At 41.2% G+C, this 19540-nt stretch overlaps 2 protein-coding genes across 7 annotated transcripts in view; both read right to left on the bottom strand.

Annotated features, from left to right (window-relative positions):
- Positions 1-2021: 2021 nt before the first annotated feature.
- FAM237A (family with sequence similarity 237 member A) lies at positions 2022-10988 on the bottom strand. 2 transcript variants are annotated; one of them, XM_058839970.1, is made up of 3 exons: positions 10697-10988; positions 6729-7144; positions 2022-2596 (listed from the first exon to the last, which is right to left on the bottom strand). In XM_058839970.1, exons 2-3 carry the CDS (start codon positions 7135-7137, stop codon positions 2457-2459), a joined length of 549 nt encoding a protein of 182 aa, XP_058695953.1. In that variant the 5' UTR covers positions 7138-7144; positions 10697-10988; the 3' UTR covers positions 2022-2456. The 2 variants fall into 2 exon arrangements, with proteins under 2 accessions (XP_058695953.1, XP_058695952.1); XM_058839969.1 differs by lacking the exon at positions 10697-10988 and adding an exon at positions 10284-10609.
- A 277-nt stretch (positions 10989-11265) lies between these two features.
- The window catches only part of ADAM23 (ADAM metallopeptidase domain 23), a 78990-nt gene continuing 70715 nt past the window's right edge, over positions 11266-19540 (bottom strand). For 2 of the 5 annotated variants that reach the window (XM_058839908.1, XM_058839912.1), the window contains one exon: positions 11266-13203. In XM_058839908.1, the coding sequence (XP_058695891.1) occupies positions 13200-13203 (4 nt within the window). In that variant the 3' untranslated portion in view covers positions 11266-13199. Of the gene's footprint in view, positions 13204-17125; positions 17559-19540 lie in introns of those variants that run through there. The other 3 variants (XM_058839906.1, XM_058839903.1, XM_058839907.1) reach the window with 3 other exon arrangements.

Here is a 19540-nt window from a genome sequence, read left to right as displayed (position 1 = left end):
TTCTAGTATGTTCCTCTGAATTAAACTTGGAAACTTTAAACTTCATCTGAATTAAACTTGGTTGGACACAGTAGTAACTGACAAATGTCTGAAGCAATGTTGAACAGACCTGTTCTAATCTTACAAAGAGATATTCCTGGACTACCATGAATCCTTCTTTCCTGTCAGTATGTAAATATTTAAAGGATTGTTTTCCATGCAAAGAAGCAGTTGTTTAGCTCACAGATCCCTGTAAGATGAAAGGGACAAAATCACAAGGTCTTTATTTTGTTGTTATTCAGTTCCGCTGACAGTGAAGGAACTTCAGTCAGACATGTTCATGCCATCCTTTCTGACACACTGACTGAGAAAGAGTAAGCCAGGAACAGTATCTGCGAAAACAATCCTAGCTCACTCAAAGATCTGCCATGAAGTTTATAAGGAACAGTGGTAGAAGGCAATATCCTGCCTTTAAACACAATGACATTTTTAAATGTTCCTGTATAGCAGATCTACTTTCATCTCATACTGAGAGCCCTTGCTTTTTTTTAATATAGACACTTTTATCACTTTCACTCTGTCACTTGTAGGTTTAAATGTAGTTAGTTGCATCCCCTTTTTTATTTCAAAACAATTAATAACACAGATTGTCTCTTTACATCAGCAGTTTCCAAATGTTCTCCATAGTGTGATCTGTCCTAGAGATTCATCTGTTTTGTCAGTCTTGCCTCTATATCCTTTCCTGCCCTTTGCGTCAGAGGCTGAATTTTGCTACAGCCTATTAATTAAGAAGCTTACTGAAGCAGAAAAGTATTGCAAAATTCATTTAAATGTTAAAAATTATTCAATTAAATATCATCTTGGCCCATAATGCTATTTCTGTCTGAAGGAAGAAAGTTGCCATGAGCCGTTTCCTGAGGGATCCTTTTGTTGCAGGTAGGACCTATGTAAAGTGGAAGCACTGGTATCTGCCCAAAGAGCCCTGTGGAAAGTGTCTCAATAAACAGGACCTGTTCAGATAATCTATGTAATCTCACATTTTCTAGAGTTTGGGAGCATATGGGAACAGGTAACATCTGCTCTACTCCAGAGGCATCTGTCAGGTGCTGGTTGTGGTAGCCTTAGGGACTGTGAGTGAAGATATATAATATCTAATATTGATACAAAATTGCAATGAGGCTTTTAGAAATATTATAACAATGTCATTAATTAACAACATCAGTAGAGGAGAGAGCAGATCTGTTGTAACAATGCGCCTGCTGCATTGTTGTAACAATGTAACAATGTAACAATGCTGTAGTAGCAAAGCATTCTCATACACTGTGGCTGCAACTGGGGGTCTGTTGCTGACTTCAGTAAACTGTGTGGTCCTGTGTTTATCCTGCTTTAGTGTTCTCTCGTCTCTTGAACATTTAAATGGTTTGCTCTTACAGTTTTTTGTTTGCTTCCTTAAGTCAGGATTTCCCTATATGGGACTGTGATTAAGCCTTATTTTGTTCAGGCCTGTAACCATTTCAAGATTTCTTTACACGTTTTGTTACTTGAACCTATTTCTGCAAGTTGATGAACAACCTGGAAGCCAGTTTTTCTGTGGGCATTTGGAAAAAGAAAGAAACCCCACCAAATATTGATACATGCTCAAGGAAAGACACTTTCATTGAACAACTAAATGTAATAGCCTAGTAAAGATGAAATTCATAGTTTCATCCCGCCAGTGTGGCAACGGAAATAATTTCTATCATAAAAGCAATCGTATGTTACCTGCTATAAGTTGTTTTGCATTAGTTTAATATCAAATTGCCTATTAGGGTTATCAATAAGAGTCAGAAGAGATTGATTTTTCTACAAAGAACTTGTAAGCTAAAAAACAAGCAAATGCAAGTTATGTGTGAGAATTTTTGTGATTAAACGTTTTAAGTGTGAAAGCAGAGGAGCTGGTAAAACCTGGTAACCCTTTTACTGGAAAACTGAAAACTTTCTTGGAAGGTATGTTTCATGTAGAAGTATGTACTATTTTTCTTTAGTAGGATGATGTTTCGGAGCAGGAGTTGCTCTGTACAAGTGTAGAGCTCTGCATACAATCAAACATCACCATCTCTTCTGTAGTCCTGTCTTGGACCCAGGGGAGGTTTTTGACAACTTCCTTCTCTGCTTGTCTATATTTTATTGAAGGATCAGTTATTTCCTGTTTCAGCACCCAAAAGACAATAGTTTGAACAGATCACATGTATTACAAAAAGCCTGATATACACACAGATTGAATTAGGCAACTGCTTATAAATCATGCACTTTAGTAAGGAGACTAAATTAATAGGTAACTAAGAAAACCCGTAAGTCCAAGTCAATCAGAGATGTTAGTGCTTGAGGTTACATGCCTTCTTCCACCACATAAATTGACATCAATGGGGATTAAAATGCAAAACATAAAGAAAAATAGTTTAAAATTATCTGCAAATCAAAAGCTTAGACTAAATGTGTCATTTCCTCTTTTTTCCTAGCTCTCCAGTGGTTCTTCCAAGTAATACAGATCTACTCTTATGTATGTGGATACTTATTAAATCTTCAAATGAATCTTTCTTCTTCAGAACTGGTGACCTCTGAATATGAGAAAATGTCCCTGAAAAGTGACATGAAAATGCATATAAGTAAATAGTTTCCAAACAGCAAAGAGCAGCTGAATACTCAGTTTCCCACATTAATGTTTCCTCTGCCTTTAGCTGCTGCTTATCAGCATTGCCCCCAAGCCTCTTTCTCTGGTAGCCATATCCCTCCATTTGCATGTTGCCTTCCAGTGTCAAGTCACTTTGATCTTTTCCCAGTATGGACCTTTTCTTTTAGTCTTCCTATAAAACTCTTCTACTTGTAATTAGCAGAATCAAAATGCTTAAGTCTGCTCAGAATCCTGCTAACTCACTGGCATGTTATCAACCTCTCAGCAGGTGAGATCTCTCACACTGTCTAGAAGCACATTTATTATTTCCTTGAGGAACTATATGGCATTTTCTTTGCAATAATCTCTAGAAGGCAGCAGGTTGATTTTCTTTCTTTTAAACATATTTGTCTTCTGAAAAAGTAACTGATTAACACAATACCTGCTTATTTACCAGACCTCAATTGTAGACTAGCCTTTGGCCCACTACCCGCCCTAGCATCCTGCAGAGCTGGGACAGCAAATTATGTCTCTCCTGAGCCAGGTGCAAGGGCTGGTCTTGAGCCAAACCACCTGCAGCTGTGAGGGAGGTGTGCACAGCTGAGGCCACTGAGTGGTAATGGGCAGAGGAACTTCTGGGCAAGGAGAAAAGAGGCAGAAGGTTTGTCTTTGTAGTCTTCAGATGTTTCTAGGGAGGATGCGCTATGTGGCTTCTTGAGGAGACTCTTGTACAGCTGCTCTTCAGAAAGATTGCTGTGAGTACAAAATCTGTGTTTTCCTTGTGGTTCTAAAGTCTTATTTTGGTTAAGAGTTATTATAATGGTAATGTAACTACAGTGTTGTCATAGATTGGAAATGCATTTATGAAACCTGCTTTTTCATACTGTTTTGATTTTGTTAGGGGAAAGGGATGAGTTACTAAAGATAGCTTGGCCAGGTAACTGAAAAGCTCTTCATGCTTGTCTCTACTTAAAGCTGATTAATGCTTCTCTGCAGAATATCTAGGGAAGTTGAATTGCTGCCGGGTTAAGCAGGGTTTTAGGTAGATTGGGACAGTTTGTTAGATTACTCATGTTCAGCTGTCCTGATTTTGTAGTCTTTGTCATGGATTGTGTAGAGTTTGAGTATCTTCAGAATGTGAATGCAGTCAAAAACCTGGAGGGACTTGACTGGTCCAGAAAACAGTGTTTGAATCTGTAAGTCTAGAACTGGGCTACTTCTCCCACTTCTTCATGCACACTTGGGGAGAATTGTTTCCCAGGAGGAGCAAGTATGGGTAAATGTGGAAGTGCCTCTAAGATGTGACAAAGTAGTTTTGTTTGGGGATTTTTTTGCTTGGAGGATTTTTTTTTTTTTTCTTCTCCTTAGAAAAGTTCCTGATTCTCAGTCTTCACAGGTAGGAGTTATCTGTTAGTTCTGAAATTAAATTCTAATAATAACACCTTATTATCAGTATTTCTGTGCCAAATTCAGATTTCTGACTTGCTTTTTCCAATTCAGTGATATGTTTAAGGAACTACAGTGAATGCAGGTTACAGATTACTCCTCATTCCTGCTTTATGATCCTGTTTGCAGTTAAAAAAAACAAGACAAACCCCAAACATTGAAATTTTAACAATTTAAGAGGAATAAGATTAAAAATTCGAGTATGAAGCAACAAACTTATCAACTGTTGCAAAAGTAACAGCACAAAGCAAAAAAATATTTGCTCTGTGTTTGGATTTCTGGAACAAGCATCCTGAAAGCTGTTTACACCCGCCCATGTAGATGTGAAGTATACAAGGTAATTTAAGTGCTATTAGTGCTGCTTGTGGGGCTTAGAAAACATGCTTGTACCTCTCTTTATTAATAAGAAGTGGAAATTCTATTCCTCATCATTTGCTATATGATTCCTATCTGCAACTATTACCCATTGATTTCTACTTTCTCTGGTGAAATAAGGCAGTAGGATCATAGGTTACAAAGATTAAAATAACTGGCTTTTTTAAGAAACTGTGAGACTTGGATGAGAAGTTAGATAGTTCTTAAAAAAAAAATAAATTAGGCTGTCACTGCTATAAGGTGCCAGCTACAGACTGTTGCTTATCAGTTGTACAGAGAAACCAGATTAACTGATTACAAATCACAAAGAGGATGTGACAACTTAGTACTTAAAATGTCTTTGTATAAGAGTAAAGAGTAGTCAGAATTTATCATAAGCCCCTTAATTTGATACTTCAGAATACATCAGACTCTTTAATCTTGACTGGAACAAAAGCTCTTTGTTTAGGAAAATCACAGTGTGATATAGATATGTAGAGCCAGGTGTAAACAAAAGGCTAACTGGGAGTTTAGACAGTGATATTTAAAGCTGCGATCCCAAACAAAAATTAATCTGGTGCTTTAACCTCGTGGGTTATCTCAGTTTTAGACAATAGTACTGCCTTGTGTGTTTAAAGCTGCTTTCTGTTTGCACCCAGAAGTGTGTCAGTCTGGTAAGGATTGAGCAACTTGTTGTCTGTGTGATGCCTAAGACCACTTGGAAACCAGAAATGGGTTCTGTGCTGCATGCCAACACAGTAAAGATCCTGTCAGAACTCAAATTCTTTGCAGAGCAGGATAGGATCCTGTCCTTGCTTTTAAAATGCAGGTAGTGGTTGTTTGACTCGTGGTTTAGAAATTTACCCCATGTGTGTATGAGTTTTTCAGTCTGAGGGGATTGATTCAAACTCAACTCCTACCTCAAAGTTCAGGATATCGCCTGTAGGTAATAGGGTAAGGACCTCTCAGTCCTTCCTATCCTAGATTCTAGCTTTCAATACTCAAAAATGTTTTAGGTTTGTGGGCAAGAGTGGGATGGTCCAGTGATATATTGTCCTTGGGGTGTGAGAGTCCAGAGTTCAAATCTGTTTTTTAGGCACGCTCTAATGAGTACTTGCTCAGAAGGACTCTTCACTATTCTGTGAACATTCCCCCATCATCTTAAAAACTGACACACTGCTGAAGGAAGTGGAGATAAGAGTCTCAATCCATTGCAGTGTAAAGGCAGTTCTGCCTTCTCACTGTGGGCCCGTGCTCTACACTGTTGTGATGGCAACAGCACTTCTACCTCTCCATCATACTATAGCACCTGAAAGTGGATATTCTCCAGGCAAGGATATATCTGTTGGTAGTAGAATCAGAACTGAAGCTTTGGGAATGAGATTTAGGAAAAGCTACACTGTTATCTTCCTTTTGAGAATGAGGATGGTAATTGACATGCATATGGAGGGATTTGGGAACCTGGAGACCAGGAATTGCAGCATTTAGTATCACAGGTAGTGGTGTTGTTCCTGGAGCTGTAGTTGTGTCTGAAAGCCTGCATGCATCTAAGTCCTAGGTCTGCTTCCATAGTATGTTGTGTAAAGTTACCAGTATGGAAATGGAAGACAGCTAGTGGCTGACTGCTGGATAGCAAGTAGGCATACCCTTAGCCTTCTGCCAAAAGGCTGTCACTCTCCCCAAGAGCACAGTGCAATTCATTCCTTTCAGAATGTGGGGTTCAGAACTAGCCTGTTCATAGCAAAACTGTGGTAAAAATGCTGGTGTGGAAGAATATATTGGTATATATTGTTGGATATTAGGAAAAAGTTTTTTACAGAAAGGGTGATGAAGTATTGGAGTGGTTTGCCTGAGGAGATGGTGGAGTCACCATCTCTGGATGTGTCTAAAAAAAGACTGGAGGTGCCACTTGGTGCCATGGCCCAGTTGAGGTGCTAGGGCTGGGTTGGACTTGGTCTTGAAGGTCTCTTCCAACATAGTGATTCTGTGATTCAGCTGCTGAGCTGCCTTCTTTTTTTTGAACCCTCCTGTATTACACTTTCTGCTGCTTTTCCTGCCCTATCAATAAGAAACTTAAAAGCTGCTGTTAGAGTTCAGGTTGTTTGGATGTCAAATTTTACTGAGATCACATTGAACATAAGCACAGCTCTATGCTTCACAGGGAAGAGTAGGGTGTTTTTGCACAGCACTGTCCTCTGTTTCTGTATTATTACCACATAGCACAATAGGCCTCAATCTCTTTCCTTTCCCACTAGACTCTAATTATTGCCAATTAGATGCATATTAAAGGAGTAGTGACCTTGGTTTCTCCCTGTGAACTGAGAATGTATTGTAGCTGTCTTCTGCTCAGCTTCTGCCAGCTGCCTTCTCCCCAGGCCATGGGTTCTGGAGAGCACACAGTCCACATAGATATCCCAGAAGAGCTGTGCTAGGTCCCAGAACAAAGCCCCATGTTTCAGGTTCTCTGAGGATTTCAGAAATATCATGAAGTCCCAAAAGCCACTGACAGAGTCAGAAATGCGAGGCTTCCTCATCTCTAGTAAAACAGCAGAGGAGGATTCCCAGCACTGGGGGTCTGCCCGCCCCAGAGCCAGTGGATCCATTTGACTGTGGCAGAGGAAAGGTGTTACACAGAACACTGCCATGAGTAGGAGAGAGCAGGTGAGTCTCATGGGGAAGTGGATTCTTCCTCTGCTTCCAAGATGCATTGTGTCACTGAAATATAAGAAAACCAAGAGAAGCTGGAAAAGTCTCACTCTTAGATGCAGGAATAACGTCCTGTTACTTTACGTGATATACAAGGCACTCACATATTGTTTCTCTGCTCCTTAAAGATTTGTGTATGCTTTTTACATGTATATAAATACTAGAGAAGTTGCAATGCTCTGTGCAGCAGAAACGTGTAAAAATTTTTAATCATCCTCAGATCTGAATGTTGAACTGTCTCATCTGGAAGTTCATAATATTGAAAGATTTTTGCCATTTTTGCTCTACAGATGCCTAATCTTTTTCAATAAAAATCCATTCATTTTTGCATAATTTAAGCTTTTAGGTGTCTTGCTTTTCTCAAAATTTTATGAGCCCTTTAAAATAGTCTTAGAATCACAAGGATCAGTGGACAGCAGGTGGAAAAATTTTGTTGAAAATGTGTTTTAATGGTTCTAATTATTGCAAGTTTCAGTTTCATCCATTGACTAGGAGTGGTTTAGGTGCTAAAAGGCAGAACAGTTCTGAAAAGAGGTTATAGCAAAGCTATCACATAGCAGCTGCTTTGTACAACATGTACCCATGCATATAGAATGATAGAAAAGTTCAGGTTGCAAGAGACCTTTAAAGATCTCTAGTCCAACCCTTCTGCCATTGGCAGGGACATCTTCAACCACATCAGGCTGCCCAAAGTCCTGCCCAACATGACCTTGACTGTTTTCAGGGATAGGACATCTTCCACCTATCTGAACAGCCCGTTCCAGTGTCTTACCACCCTCACTGTAAAAGATTTTTTTCTTTATATCTAATCTAAATTGATCCTCCTTCAGTTTGAAACCATCACCCTTCACCTCTTGCAACAGGCCCTGCAAAAAGCGTGTCCCCATCTTTCTTATAGGCCTTCTTTAACTACTGGAAGGCTGCAACAAGGTCTCCTGGAACCTGTTCTCCTCCAGGTAGAACAGCTCCAACTTTCTCAGCCTGTCTTGTCAGGAGAGCTGCTTCACCTCCTCATCATTTTCTTAGCCCTTCTCTGGACTTGTTCTAACAGGCCCATGTGTTTCCTGTGCTGAGATATATTTATGTATATAAAAAAAGTGCAGATGTGTATTGCAGATCACTAAGAAATGACTGTTAAAACTGTAACATTTACTAAGTAGTATCTATAATGAATGGGTAGAATTTCTGAGAATGATAACCTTTTGTGGACAGAAAGGCCCAGTTGACTACATCAGATTTCATTTCTAGTACATAATTCTGTTGCATTTTCTAACATGCTTCTAGCATTTTTGATACTGAATGAGTTTGAGGGTTGTTTTTAGTGTAGCTCATGACATATGGAAAACTTCCCATTTGTGGAGATCAGCATTTAGAACAAAATTCTGTTTAATGTATGTGCTGATCTGCTGAGTATTCATGGTTTTCTACATTTTCAGTTTGGTTGATGGGGGTGGGGAAGCTACTTCTTAATGAGCTAGATAAGCAACTGGTTTTTTTGTGCAGAAAGTCTCTTCCATGACTGATCCTGAAGAAGTGTTCCTTCACTATGTGAAGAAAAATGCCAAGAACAGGATATTGATGTGCAGAGGGACTGTACATGAAAAGTAGTCCAGCCACAGCCTGTGTGTGAGACTAGGGAAGAGCAGTCTGCTTTGTGGAGTATATTTCATTGTAGAGTTAAAGGACTCTTCAGAGATTTCAGTCCTAGCAATGTTATACTTACCTAGGCCCCTGTCTGGCTACCTGGTCAGGTTCTGGGAACATTTTTGAGGTATTCAGACTTTAATCCCCATCTGCTTGCAGTCACTTTTTAGTCTGAGTTTGGGTGTTGTTAGAAGGGCTGGCTTGACAGCACTGGACCTGAGCATTGCATTTGAGGAACAAAAGAGGGACAGCTTGCTCTTCCCACACTGCTCTGCCTAGTAGATGTCACTTACGACAGTGGCAGTAGTAATATGTCCTCCTGCTGCTCCCAAGATTCCCAAGAAACCTCATTCTTCTGTACCCTACTCCACAAGGCAGGCTTTGATTTCTTTCTCAGAAGCAAGCCAAAAACATCCTGTGAGTCACTACTTGATTCTTGTTTGTGCATCAGAGCCCTTTCACTGTGCACAGACACCTATGTATACATGCCATGCAGTATGCACATATATCTGTTTACTGAGATGTTTTCAAGTTAACTTTATCAAGTTTCTGGTTTTCAAAGCAATTTAGCAGTTTCAGATATGACCACGAGGGTGAGAAGACAGACACAGGACAGTGGGTGGGGAGCCCCAACAGTAACATTGTTCAAACAAAGGAATAATACTAAAAGAGGGTAATAATACTAAATAATACTAAAATCCTTCAAGTGATGGTTCTGTGACTGACAGAGCCCATCTAATTTGTACAGGTTAAAAACTGAACTGGTTGCCTTGCATTTTCTGCTTCCCAGCACCTATTCTAAACTTTATAAGTTTCAAAACTGGCTAAAGACAAGGGTTCTGGATTTGTCGAAACAAAGGGACAGCCCTGGGCAGGGAGTTGGTTGAGCATTTATATGAGAAATGGTGCCCTTGAAAGTACGATGTGCATGGCATTAGTAAGGGCCAGGAGCGAAGGCTGCTAGTCCTTATGGTCTGGTCAAACTCAGGCAGTACTGTGATGTTAGTCTTCCACAAGGTTTAAGATTGTATTTGTTTAGATAGTTGAGAGCTGGAGGGCATGCCCAGGAAATGACACACTTCTTACCTGTGCATGTGGTGAATGCTTCCATGCAATTTCTCCCCTACACCCTCCAATCTTTAGGTCTTTCTGTACATACACTGAAGTTTGTGCGTGAGTGCTATTTACGTTTCCTTGCTGACTTTTCCCACCCTCCCCCCTGCTTCTCCTTGCAGTTTAGTATCCTGCTCCACTCCCCGTCATGGATAATGCCTTACAATAATAATTTAAAAGTTAATCAGGTAATTTGTTATTATCGTGTAACTTGGAGCTCTCACGGATAGTCCGTCAGCCGTGCGGCTGGGGCAGCCGGTGCCGGCTCCGGCACAGCATCCCCGGGCAGTCCCGCGTGGCTCCCGAGGCTCCGGGCAGCTCCCGGCTCCGCCGCCGCTCCCGCCCCCCGCTCCGCTCCCGTCCCGCTCCCCCCGCGGCTCTCGGCGCTTACCTCGGCGCTCCCGCCAGGGCAGGACTCTCCGAGCCCGCTGCCGCCGCCGCGCTCCTTAAGAAGCCGGAGCGGGCAGCCCCGCTTAGTTTTTGCGTCAGGGCTCGGGAGCAGCCCCCACCCCCTGGGCCCGGCCGCTGCTCCCTGGCACCCGGAGCTCCCTCTTTCTCTGTGCGGAGCTGTCCTTGCTGCAAGTCGGCTCCGCTTCTCCCCCCCGCCTGTCCTCCTCTGCTTGCGGACCCCGGCTCTCCCGGGGCAGCCTGGTGGCCGTGCTGGCTCTCGCCGAGGGGAAGGGGCGTGCAGCGGAGTGGAAGAGTAACAGAGCTGGAAAAGCTGCGGTCCTCCCCCTGTCCCCTCTCTTATTAACGCTGCACCGGGGGTGGGGGCAGGAGGGGAAGAGTAGAAAGCAAGCCTACCCTTGGAACTCATGTTGTCCAGAGCTGGTTCAGACCTCAGGCGTCTTGCTTTTTGTGCTTGGCTGTTGCAGATCCCTCCACCCCAGAGCAGGATTCTGTGTGGCACGACTAGAGCTATTTGCTGGCTGGTGCTCAGCCCACATGCTGCAGGTCAGGCTCTCCTGGAAGTTGAAGCAGAGACCCAGAGAAGAGCCACAGATGGGCTCCACTTAAAGGCATTAGTTGAAGTAGTTAGGCTGAGCTGCTCACTGCAGCTCAATTTACATAACTTTACCTAAAGAGCTGTCTCGGAGGTCTGTACATTCTCCAAGGGAGGGTTTGGTCTGGTTATGTTTTTCCTCCCAAGAACAATAAAGTGGTCTACTGTTGTTGCATTTCTTTTCTGTGAGGTTCTCAGCTGGATTGTGACTTCTGTGTAGCAGCTGACAAACCTCTATGTATTGGAGAAATGAGTTAAGCTAGTAGGAAAGTGAAAGGGAAGCATTGATGAAAAGGCTATCTCCTGTTACATCCAGCATGGACAGAAAAGCCTGAGCACAACTTTGTAATTGGCAGCTCTGCCTGCGCTCACCGTGCCTGCTGTGATCCCCTTGTGTACAGAAAACATACTACTAAAAGTGCTGGGGCTCTGTGACCATGCTGATAAGCACTGTTGGGCAGAACTTGCTTAACACCAGCTATTTGAAACAATAGGCAGGTGAGACCATTCTTTTTTCCTCACTCTTGTAGTTTATAGGCCAAATCATGTAGCACCTTGATGCCTGTCTGAAGCCAGTGCAGATGTACAAGTCCATACCAGCTGGGCAGCAAACTACTTGTTTTTCCAAGGCTTTCACTGGCAGCTCCCTTTTATATCTTCAAATGAAATCATAATCCCTTCCCCAGAAAGCAACAGTAGCATAGGGCTTATCTTAGTTGAAGTCAGTGGGGCCACAGTGGTTCTCATCAGCTGGAAAGTTGGCTTGAGATACAGGTTTCTCTGATGTTCATCAATACCTTTATAGTTTGCATTCTTTCTGTGCATCCAGTCCATGTAAATGGAGAAGAAATTCCTTTCCAAATCCTTGACTTGCAATGTGCTTATGACAATAAGCACTGCTTTTCTTCTGATGCTTTTTCTCCTCAATAAGCAATCCCTGTGAAAGTGTATTTTGTGTAGGCTACCACTTAACAAAAGCACAAGGAACTTTCTGGGGATGAGAGAACACTGACAAGAACCCTTGCAAATAGCTATACTGTAGGAGTTTGGCCAACTTGCAAATGTTCCATTTATTTGGCTAGAAGTATGAGTTTAGGAATGGCAGGAATAGTGGTCATTAACTGCTGAAACGGACTTCAGGATGAACTAAAGAGTGTAATACCTTGCAAGGGGCCCTTGCAATGTTGGGGGGGAACCTCTCATATGTAGGATCCCCAATATTTCTTCTCTGCGCTATTGAATACAGGCTATTCCAGTAGTCTTCCTTCTCCTGGGCTGTTATAATCCTTAAGGATCAGCTTTTGGTTTTATTTGTTTCTTTTTAAAGTCTGCTCTGTACCCGATTCTGGACCCATGTGCAATCTGCAGCCCCCTTGGCAAGTGAGTAGCCAGTGTGCTTCTCCTTGCCTCTGCATTTGGGGGTTGAACCAGGCAAAGGAGAGAAGGGAAGTGTGCAGGTAAGACTTGGGTGTTGTGATGGAACCTGGAGGCTCTGGGGCTGCTTGTGATTGTGGCTGGCCTGGCTGCGGGGGCCAGAGCAGAGCAAGACTAAAATGCCACAGAAGTGTTTTTTGCTGCTGTTTCTGTGTCTGTGGTGTGGAGCTGTAAGGACTGTGCCCCATGCTGCTGAGTGTAGAGCCAGATGGAAAGGAGATGATAAAATGTTTCTTGTGAGTTGATAAATTTCTGTCAACCTGCAACCTTTGTGGATTCATTGTTAAGAAGTGAGTTTGAGTCTCCTTCTGGGGCGCGCTTTATCTGGTTTCTAATCAAGAACAACATTGGTTTCATTCCACTTATAATCCTGGCAGACCCAAGGGTATTGAACTAGGGGCTCTCACAGACATGAGAGTTGCTGCTCAAGGGAAATACTGCTACAGATAAAATAGTTGGCTCCACAAATACTTCCTGAGCCTACTACACTCTGCTTCCTCTGATATTTCCACTTATCAAAAACCTTTTTCCAAGAAATAGAATATAATTAGATTGATCCTAGAGCCTCCTAGCGGAGAAGAAATGTACCAGGACTGGATTCAGTTCCATACACTCCCTCAGTAAAGCTTTCTGTGCCCTTCTTAAGCTATCAATAATCTTTCTTTCTTTGCAGCACATGATATATTCCCCTGGAAGCCAGTGTTCATATCTTCTATGGGTCTCCATCTCTTATGAATTTAATACACGTGAGCTGCAGGCCTTACCCAGAGCCATTTGCAGGAGGATATTTTTATCAAGAAAAGTTGATTGTTTACTCATAGATGAGACAGAGGTTTCAGGTCATGTAACACTACAGAAAAGATGCTATTTCTACCTGAAAAAATATAAAAATAAAATAAAAGGTTAAATGATCAGGATAAAGGAGTAAGGGATAAGTAAGAAAAGTAGGAAGTCATTTCACTGATATTTGCATTTTGAATAGAGCAAAGATGTAAATAACTATATACAGAGTTGCTTCCTTCCTGTGTTTGCTCCCAGCAAACCTTCTGATGTTGTTTAAAATTAACATATAAGTTAATAGGCAGTGGCTTATGGTTGCTTGAGCTAAGTAAGAATTTACAAACACCAAAAAAAAAGGGATTCAGCACTGAGACTGAGAGACAGCAATGTGTGAAGGGATGCACAGCTTGGCTGTTACTTCCATAAGCAGCCACACCTGAATGCAGTATTAAGCTTTTCAAAATGTCTCACATGATGAAAGACACCTGTTTTAGGCTTACTGGAAAAAAATGCTTTACAGACATATTCTTAGCTGAAAGTTTGTGTTTTGCTGATTTGGGTTCCAAATTATTCCAGCCTTGTGTGAAACTTGGCTAAGTGACAGCAAAGGCAAAACTTGTGATTCTCAGAGTGGGGGAAACCCAGAGATCTGTTAGCTTTAAATTCACGGTACCTGGCAGAGGAATGATTTTTCTTCAAAATCCATAAAAGCAGAGTGTGGAATCTTACTCCTATTTTTAACTTTTCCAATTCTCTTTTTAAGCAGAAGAGGAAAGTGTCATTAAAATTGGCTCCCTGACAAACATACCTAAGAGCTTCTTGGAAATGAAATTAAATACTTGATCTAAAGTCTGCAGCTCTATTTTACTCATTTTTAAAATTATATGTAGAGAGCTTGGAGTATCTAAACCTGTTCTTTTAAACTTTTGAGGTGTTGTTTTGTTTTTGTTTTTTTTAATTTGGTGGATTGAATCTCTATTCCTGAAATGTTTGATGACCCCACACAACCCTCTAGGTCTATTCTCTGTTGAAATGGCCAGCAGGAAAGTCACTAGGCGTGATGCAACACTTAAGCAGTTCCAAGCAGTGGAAAGATGTAGTTGCTTAAACATACAATTCTTTGGTGCTGTACACTATTGCTGATGACCTGAAACATTTCCATGGAACTGGCAGACAAGACATGGGACAGGCAGGAGACCAGGGTATTTCTGTGCCAGGAGTTGGAGTCCTGTGGACACTGTGGCATGTCTCTGGCCCATGTTGAGAAGTGGCCTTCTGCTAGAAGCTTTGAGGAACTGCAGCTTCCCATTAGAATAGATTTGGTTTTCTTTAATAATGTGTGTGTCTCTCTCTCTCTATGCTTACCAGCTGTTGTATGTGAGCAGTTCTGTCTCCAGGGCTGTATTTGGAGTATTTCCCCAAGAGCAAATTTAGGTGACGTGTCAGAAGTGTGACTGGCTTCATCGTTGAAGCCACTTATTTAAATTAATTTGTGGAAGAGGTAACACTTCTCCTGGGAAATGTATTTAACACAGCCTTTGAAAAGATGTGTGAAGCAGCTATTTTTACAAGCTAAGCAATGTTGGTTAAAAAATTAACATATATTTTTGAAAACATAATCTGGTGATATGTGACGCTATAAATGCAAATGACCTCTGTAAAGGATGTCACCACATTTCTCTCTAGACTAAAACATTCCAAGAAAATAAGAAAGAACCCCAAACTGATAGTATAATACATTAAAGGTTAATTGTTCGTATCTTTTGGGCAAGGTCTCTCACATTAGCCATTCAGTTAGAGAGCTTTTTTGGGTTCATTTTAATGGTATTCTGGATATTTATAGCCAGATAACTATTGGTTTTTGAATTAAGGGATTTGTTTCCATTTGGGTGCTGGACTGATATCAGCACGTTCCAGAACAGTCATTGGTTCTTCTTGACTCAGCCCTCCTGCTTCCTCACGTTCCCACAGACAATGGAGAAACCCTTCTCACCTTCAGCACTCCAGGCAGATGGGAGTCACTCTGGGGATGTCCCAGTTAGATGAGCAGTTCAGTGACACATGTTTTCATAAAACTGCCACTAAAGTCTAAGAAAGCAAGGGGATCAGTTTCTGAGTTACAGCCAAATCTTCTCGGAAAGAAAAGCACTTTGACAGCACATTCTTTCCTGAAGCTGATCAAGGTTGCAGTGTGGAGTCTCCTACCTTTTCTTGCTCTGAGGCTGTTTCTTTCCTGCAGCTCTTGGGACAAAAAGGTGTTTGAGCACACTTTCCTCAGGGCAGTCAGTTGGCTGCCAAGGAGGGGTGTCAGCCCTACCAGTGTCACACTCACCCTACAGCACAGACACTCCTCTGGCAGCCATGCCCCCATGCTGGGAGCCTGCACATTCCCACTCAAAGCTGATTGGGAAAATAGTCTTCAAGAAGAAATTGGAGTGGGATAGCAAATTATTTAGGGCCAAGAAATAGGTAACATGAGATTCTGTAATGAGGATAGATACTGTTTTGTGTGAAAGGGAATTGTGGGATCTTTGTCTCTCCTTGCTTGCCTGCTCATTCTCAGACTGTTTGCTGGACCATCTGCTTTGCTCTGTGTTCTGCTACTAGTTCCTGCTGGGTTCTTTGGCACTTATAAAGTACTTGCAACTCTTCAAAACACAGATGTGAAGCCTTATAAGTACACTACTGCTGTTGTCAGAGGAGAAAGTTGGGTTTTTTTTTAATATGCCAGATCTGTCATGAATAATTTATTGGCTGAGAAATCTACCTTCTTGAATGATTTTTCTGAGTGAAGTAGTACAAGTTCTGTCATTTAGAATACTTGGATGAGACAAAACACATACATTATCAGTAAGGAACCATATGATAGAGGCAGATAGAACATTGGGGTATTCTTAAAAAGTTGAATATATATTTTATTTATTTTTATCAGGTCAGACCACTCAGCCTTTGAAACTCCCATTTTTATTTCACAAATGTACCCTTTGAAACCTATTCTCAAAGGGGATGTGACAAAGGGCTTACTAGAGTGGATTTCTATGTAGTCAGTTTAATTTGGAATTTCTGAAAAGACTATAGTTTGATTCAACAAGGTCCTTTCTTTCCTATCATTTTACTGATTAGGCACAGCTAAAAAAAAAAAAGCATATTTAATGAAGATTATAGTTCTTTTGAATACCTGGGGAGGGGGGTTGTCTAAAACTTATCAGCCAACTAGCTCTGCCTAAACCCAGGGATCCCTGGCCTAGGTGCTAAAGGTCACCTTTGAGGTCCTGTCCTAGAGATCTTGTGTTTGAAGTGAAAAATGCCCAGCCAAATCAGAGGAAGGAAAACTGAAGCAAAAATGTAATGGACCTGAATCTTTTACCTACTTGCCTAGCCCTGTGATCCAACAGCACACAGGAGTCTCTAATGTAATGGAATTGTTTCTTTCTTTCTTTCTGCAAATTAGGCAATTTTCAGTCTTGTGTTCAAGATCTCCTCATTACACAAAGCAGAATTTTAAATTTTTAATTTCCGGAAGCTTTTCAGTGAATGCTGGAGGGCACTAAAATGGTTGCGTTTCTTGGAACTGCTTTCTCATTGCACAGAAATCCTGGTCAAGCATTTATTGTCTGTAAACTATGTTATTGTTAACAGTATCTGTAAGAGTAACTTCATAATGGAGCAAGTCTTGAAATAGCAATACAGAGTTCAGATATGCCTGAAAGGAAATAGGGGAGAAGTGACTGACTGCAAAGGAAATAGGCTTGCTTGTGCACTTTGCCTCCATCTGATTTCATTGTTGTGCCACCCTCAGAACGAGGCACGTTGACAAGGGAAAAGGTCTCGGGAGGAAATGGACAGTCAGAATATGTCAAATCCCAACATAAATATATGAATGGAGTATAGACGTTTAGACTATGGTGCTTGTACTTAAAAGTAACTTGAGCCTTCCCTTTGAAAGAACAGATTGAGACTGTTTAACAAAACCATGAGCATTGCTACTGCAAATTCTGTATGTTTATTCTCTAATTATACAGTTATTGGTGTGTTTTGGAGCAAACCAGACTGCTATAAATCATGTTTTGGGAAGAGGCCCTTGTTAGGGAGATAAACATCTCTGTTTACATAAGCTGATGAGAAGAGTGGAAGCATCTTAGTGCAGTCACACCAAGTCAAGCTTTGCTATAGACAGGTGGAGCTTTAGGTGTCCCCAACACTGTGGCCACACAGCTTGGACCACTGACCAGTGGAAAATAGCAGTGTGTTGTGCCTGTAGGGTCTGGGCACTGCCTTCAGCTTGACAGCATAAGGTGCCATTCAGCACAACTCCCACCAAAGGTCCTTAGGACCTTGTCAAACCTGCAGGCTCACAGGAATATCAGTTGGTGCTGGTGGTGCCACTTTCTTCTTTAACCCTCAGGTGTAGAAACTTCTAACTTGGCTGGTCTCCAGGTCAGTAGCCAGCTGGGAGGGGAGAAGGAGGGGCTGTTTCTCTAAGCAAATAACTCTGCTGTTAAAAGTACTGTGCTTTTCTTTGTTTGTTGTTGTGCTGAAGTCCTATCACCTGGATTAGACGCTAGGGATAGATCTGTTCAGTTTTCTGCAATACTAAATACTTCTTTCTTGAAACAGTAAAGCTTTTATATACTGATTAGGAATGTTCCACTGTGCTGTGAATCCACAGCACCCTGAGTGATGGGTGTTGAGGAATCCCCTCTTAAGAGTGGGTAGATAGTTAAAACCTCAACAGTCCAAAGACCCAATCTATGAAAAATTGTACTGAATTTATAAGGTCCGTGCTTATTCTATTTCAAGGCAAGTTGTAAATTTGTATCTTGGATGTAAAGTGGGGGCAACATGCATAAGGATATTGATTCTTATTTCCATTATGCACAAAACACATTCAAAGAAGTCAAGTGGGCAAACTGGGAGCTGTCAGTTGTTAGCATATGCTTCTTGCAATTCATATGGAATTAGGTTTAGCACAGCTGTCATGAAGTTATCATTTAAATTTTTTCTTAAGGCTTATGAAAATAGTACTAGGTTTGAGATATTTAAACATGTTTCATTCATGAGAATAAACTGACCACCATCTCAGCTGGAGATAGGACACAAATCAAAATTAGTTTGCCTGTGCTGTTTTTTTGGCTGCACAGTATCCAGGTTAGACTGCAGTGAAGGAGCACATGTTATGAGTGGGGGAACTTTTTTTCTGCACAAGAGGCAAAACTGATGTTATAACAGCATGTTACTGGTGTGTAAAGTGTGTGTTATGCTCATGCCTTTGTCACCAGTTAAAATACAGCTGCAATAACCAGTCTTCCTCTCAACTTCTCTGCGTAGTGCAGATGCAAACATTGCTTCATACTCCAAAGCAAATTCAAAGCCTTCAGTAGCTGGACTGATGGCTGAGGAAATCTGTGAATGTATGATGTAATGTATGTCGTATTTATAACATATGATATACAGCGGTGGAGTGTTGTGCTTATCAAGTCTGACAACTGGACTTGGACCATGTAAAATGTGTGTTAAGTTCTTCCATGCTTTGAGCTTCCAGCTTTCATAGGGGAAATTCTTATACTGGCTCAGAAAGTGCCACACTAAAGTGTGCTAGTTACAGTGTTAGTGCTAAAGATGAGGGCTATCCCAAGACTTATCCCAAGCTTTTTTAGAAGAAAATTTTAATATGAAAAAGTTAACTGACATTTGATTATGGGTTTTCTACAACTTAGAGCATTCATAATTATGCTGCTCTTGGTAGTATGTGGTTGTTCAGAAAAAACACATTAAGTGGCTGCTGATGCTGGTCTGATGTGGACCCCTTGTGTCTAGGGGTTGTGTCCCCTCTTGTGTTACCTGTTTCCACTAAATAACTTATTCCACAAACCTACAACAATGTGCTTGCTGAGTTGCGAACAATAAATCACAGAACTCAATTATAGTGTGTGTCATTTTAAGTTAAAAGGCTTTTGTCACCTTTTGCTTTCAATTGTACTGGTTTGAGCATCTCTACTACTAAAATTCTTAGTCACTTTTTTTTTAATTTAAGCTTTTTGTGGGCCCTTAAACAGTCTCTATGATATTACTGATGGATGATTCATGTTAAGTTAACTTTTCAGCTCCTGTAGGTAGGAATCTATAGGAAGTGCATTTAGAACCAAAGAGGCAGTTTTGGGTTTGTACAACGTGGCTTGGCGCTGTGTTGGTTTTGTTCACAATAGTAAGTGCCCCAGCAAGATCGCTCTTCAGTGTTTTGTGCTGGAATTGAACTGTTTTTGAAAACAGTTCTAAGAATTTTTTCTTGTAAAATCAAAAGCAGGTATGCATCTGTCTCTATATTGCTTTTCTATTCATATGCTGCAAAAGCCTTAACTTCTATTCTAAGGAATGACTGTCTATTCTAATTATAGCCAAAATGTTGCATGTTTATATTGAGGTTATAGATA

The sequence above is a fragment of the Poecile atricapillus genome, chromosome 5 (genome assembly GCF_030490865.1).
Source record: "Poecile atricapillus isolate bPoeAtr1 chromosome 5, bPoeAtr1.hap1, whole genome shotgun sequence".
NCBI classification, from domain to species: domain Eukaryota; kingdom Metazoa; phylum Chordata; class Aves; order Passeriformes; family Paridae; genus Poecile; species Poecile atricapillus.
This window is presented reverse-complemented; position numbering and strand designations above follow the sequence as displayed.

Bases quoted from the DNA above. Each gene is read 5' to 3' on its own strand.
- FAM237A (XM_058839970.1), bottom strand. From the start codon at position 7,137: ATGCATCTTGGAAGCAGAGGAAGAATCCACTTCCCCATGAGACTCACC. The intron at 2,597-6,728 runs GTCACTACTCCT...GTCACTTTTCAG, and splicing joins GTTCACAGGGAGAAACCAAG to GGACATTTTCTCATATTCAG.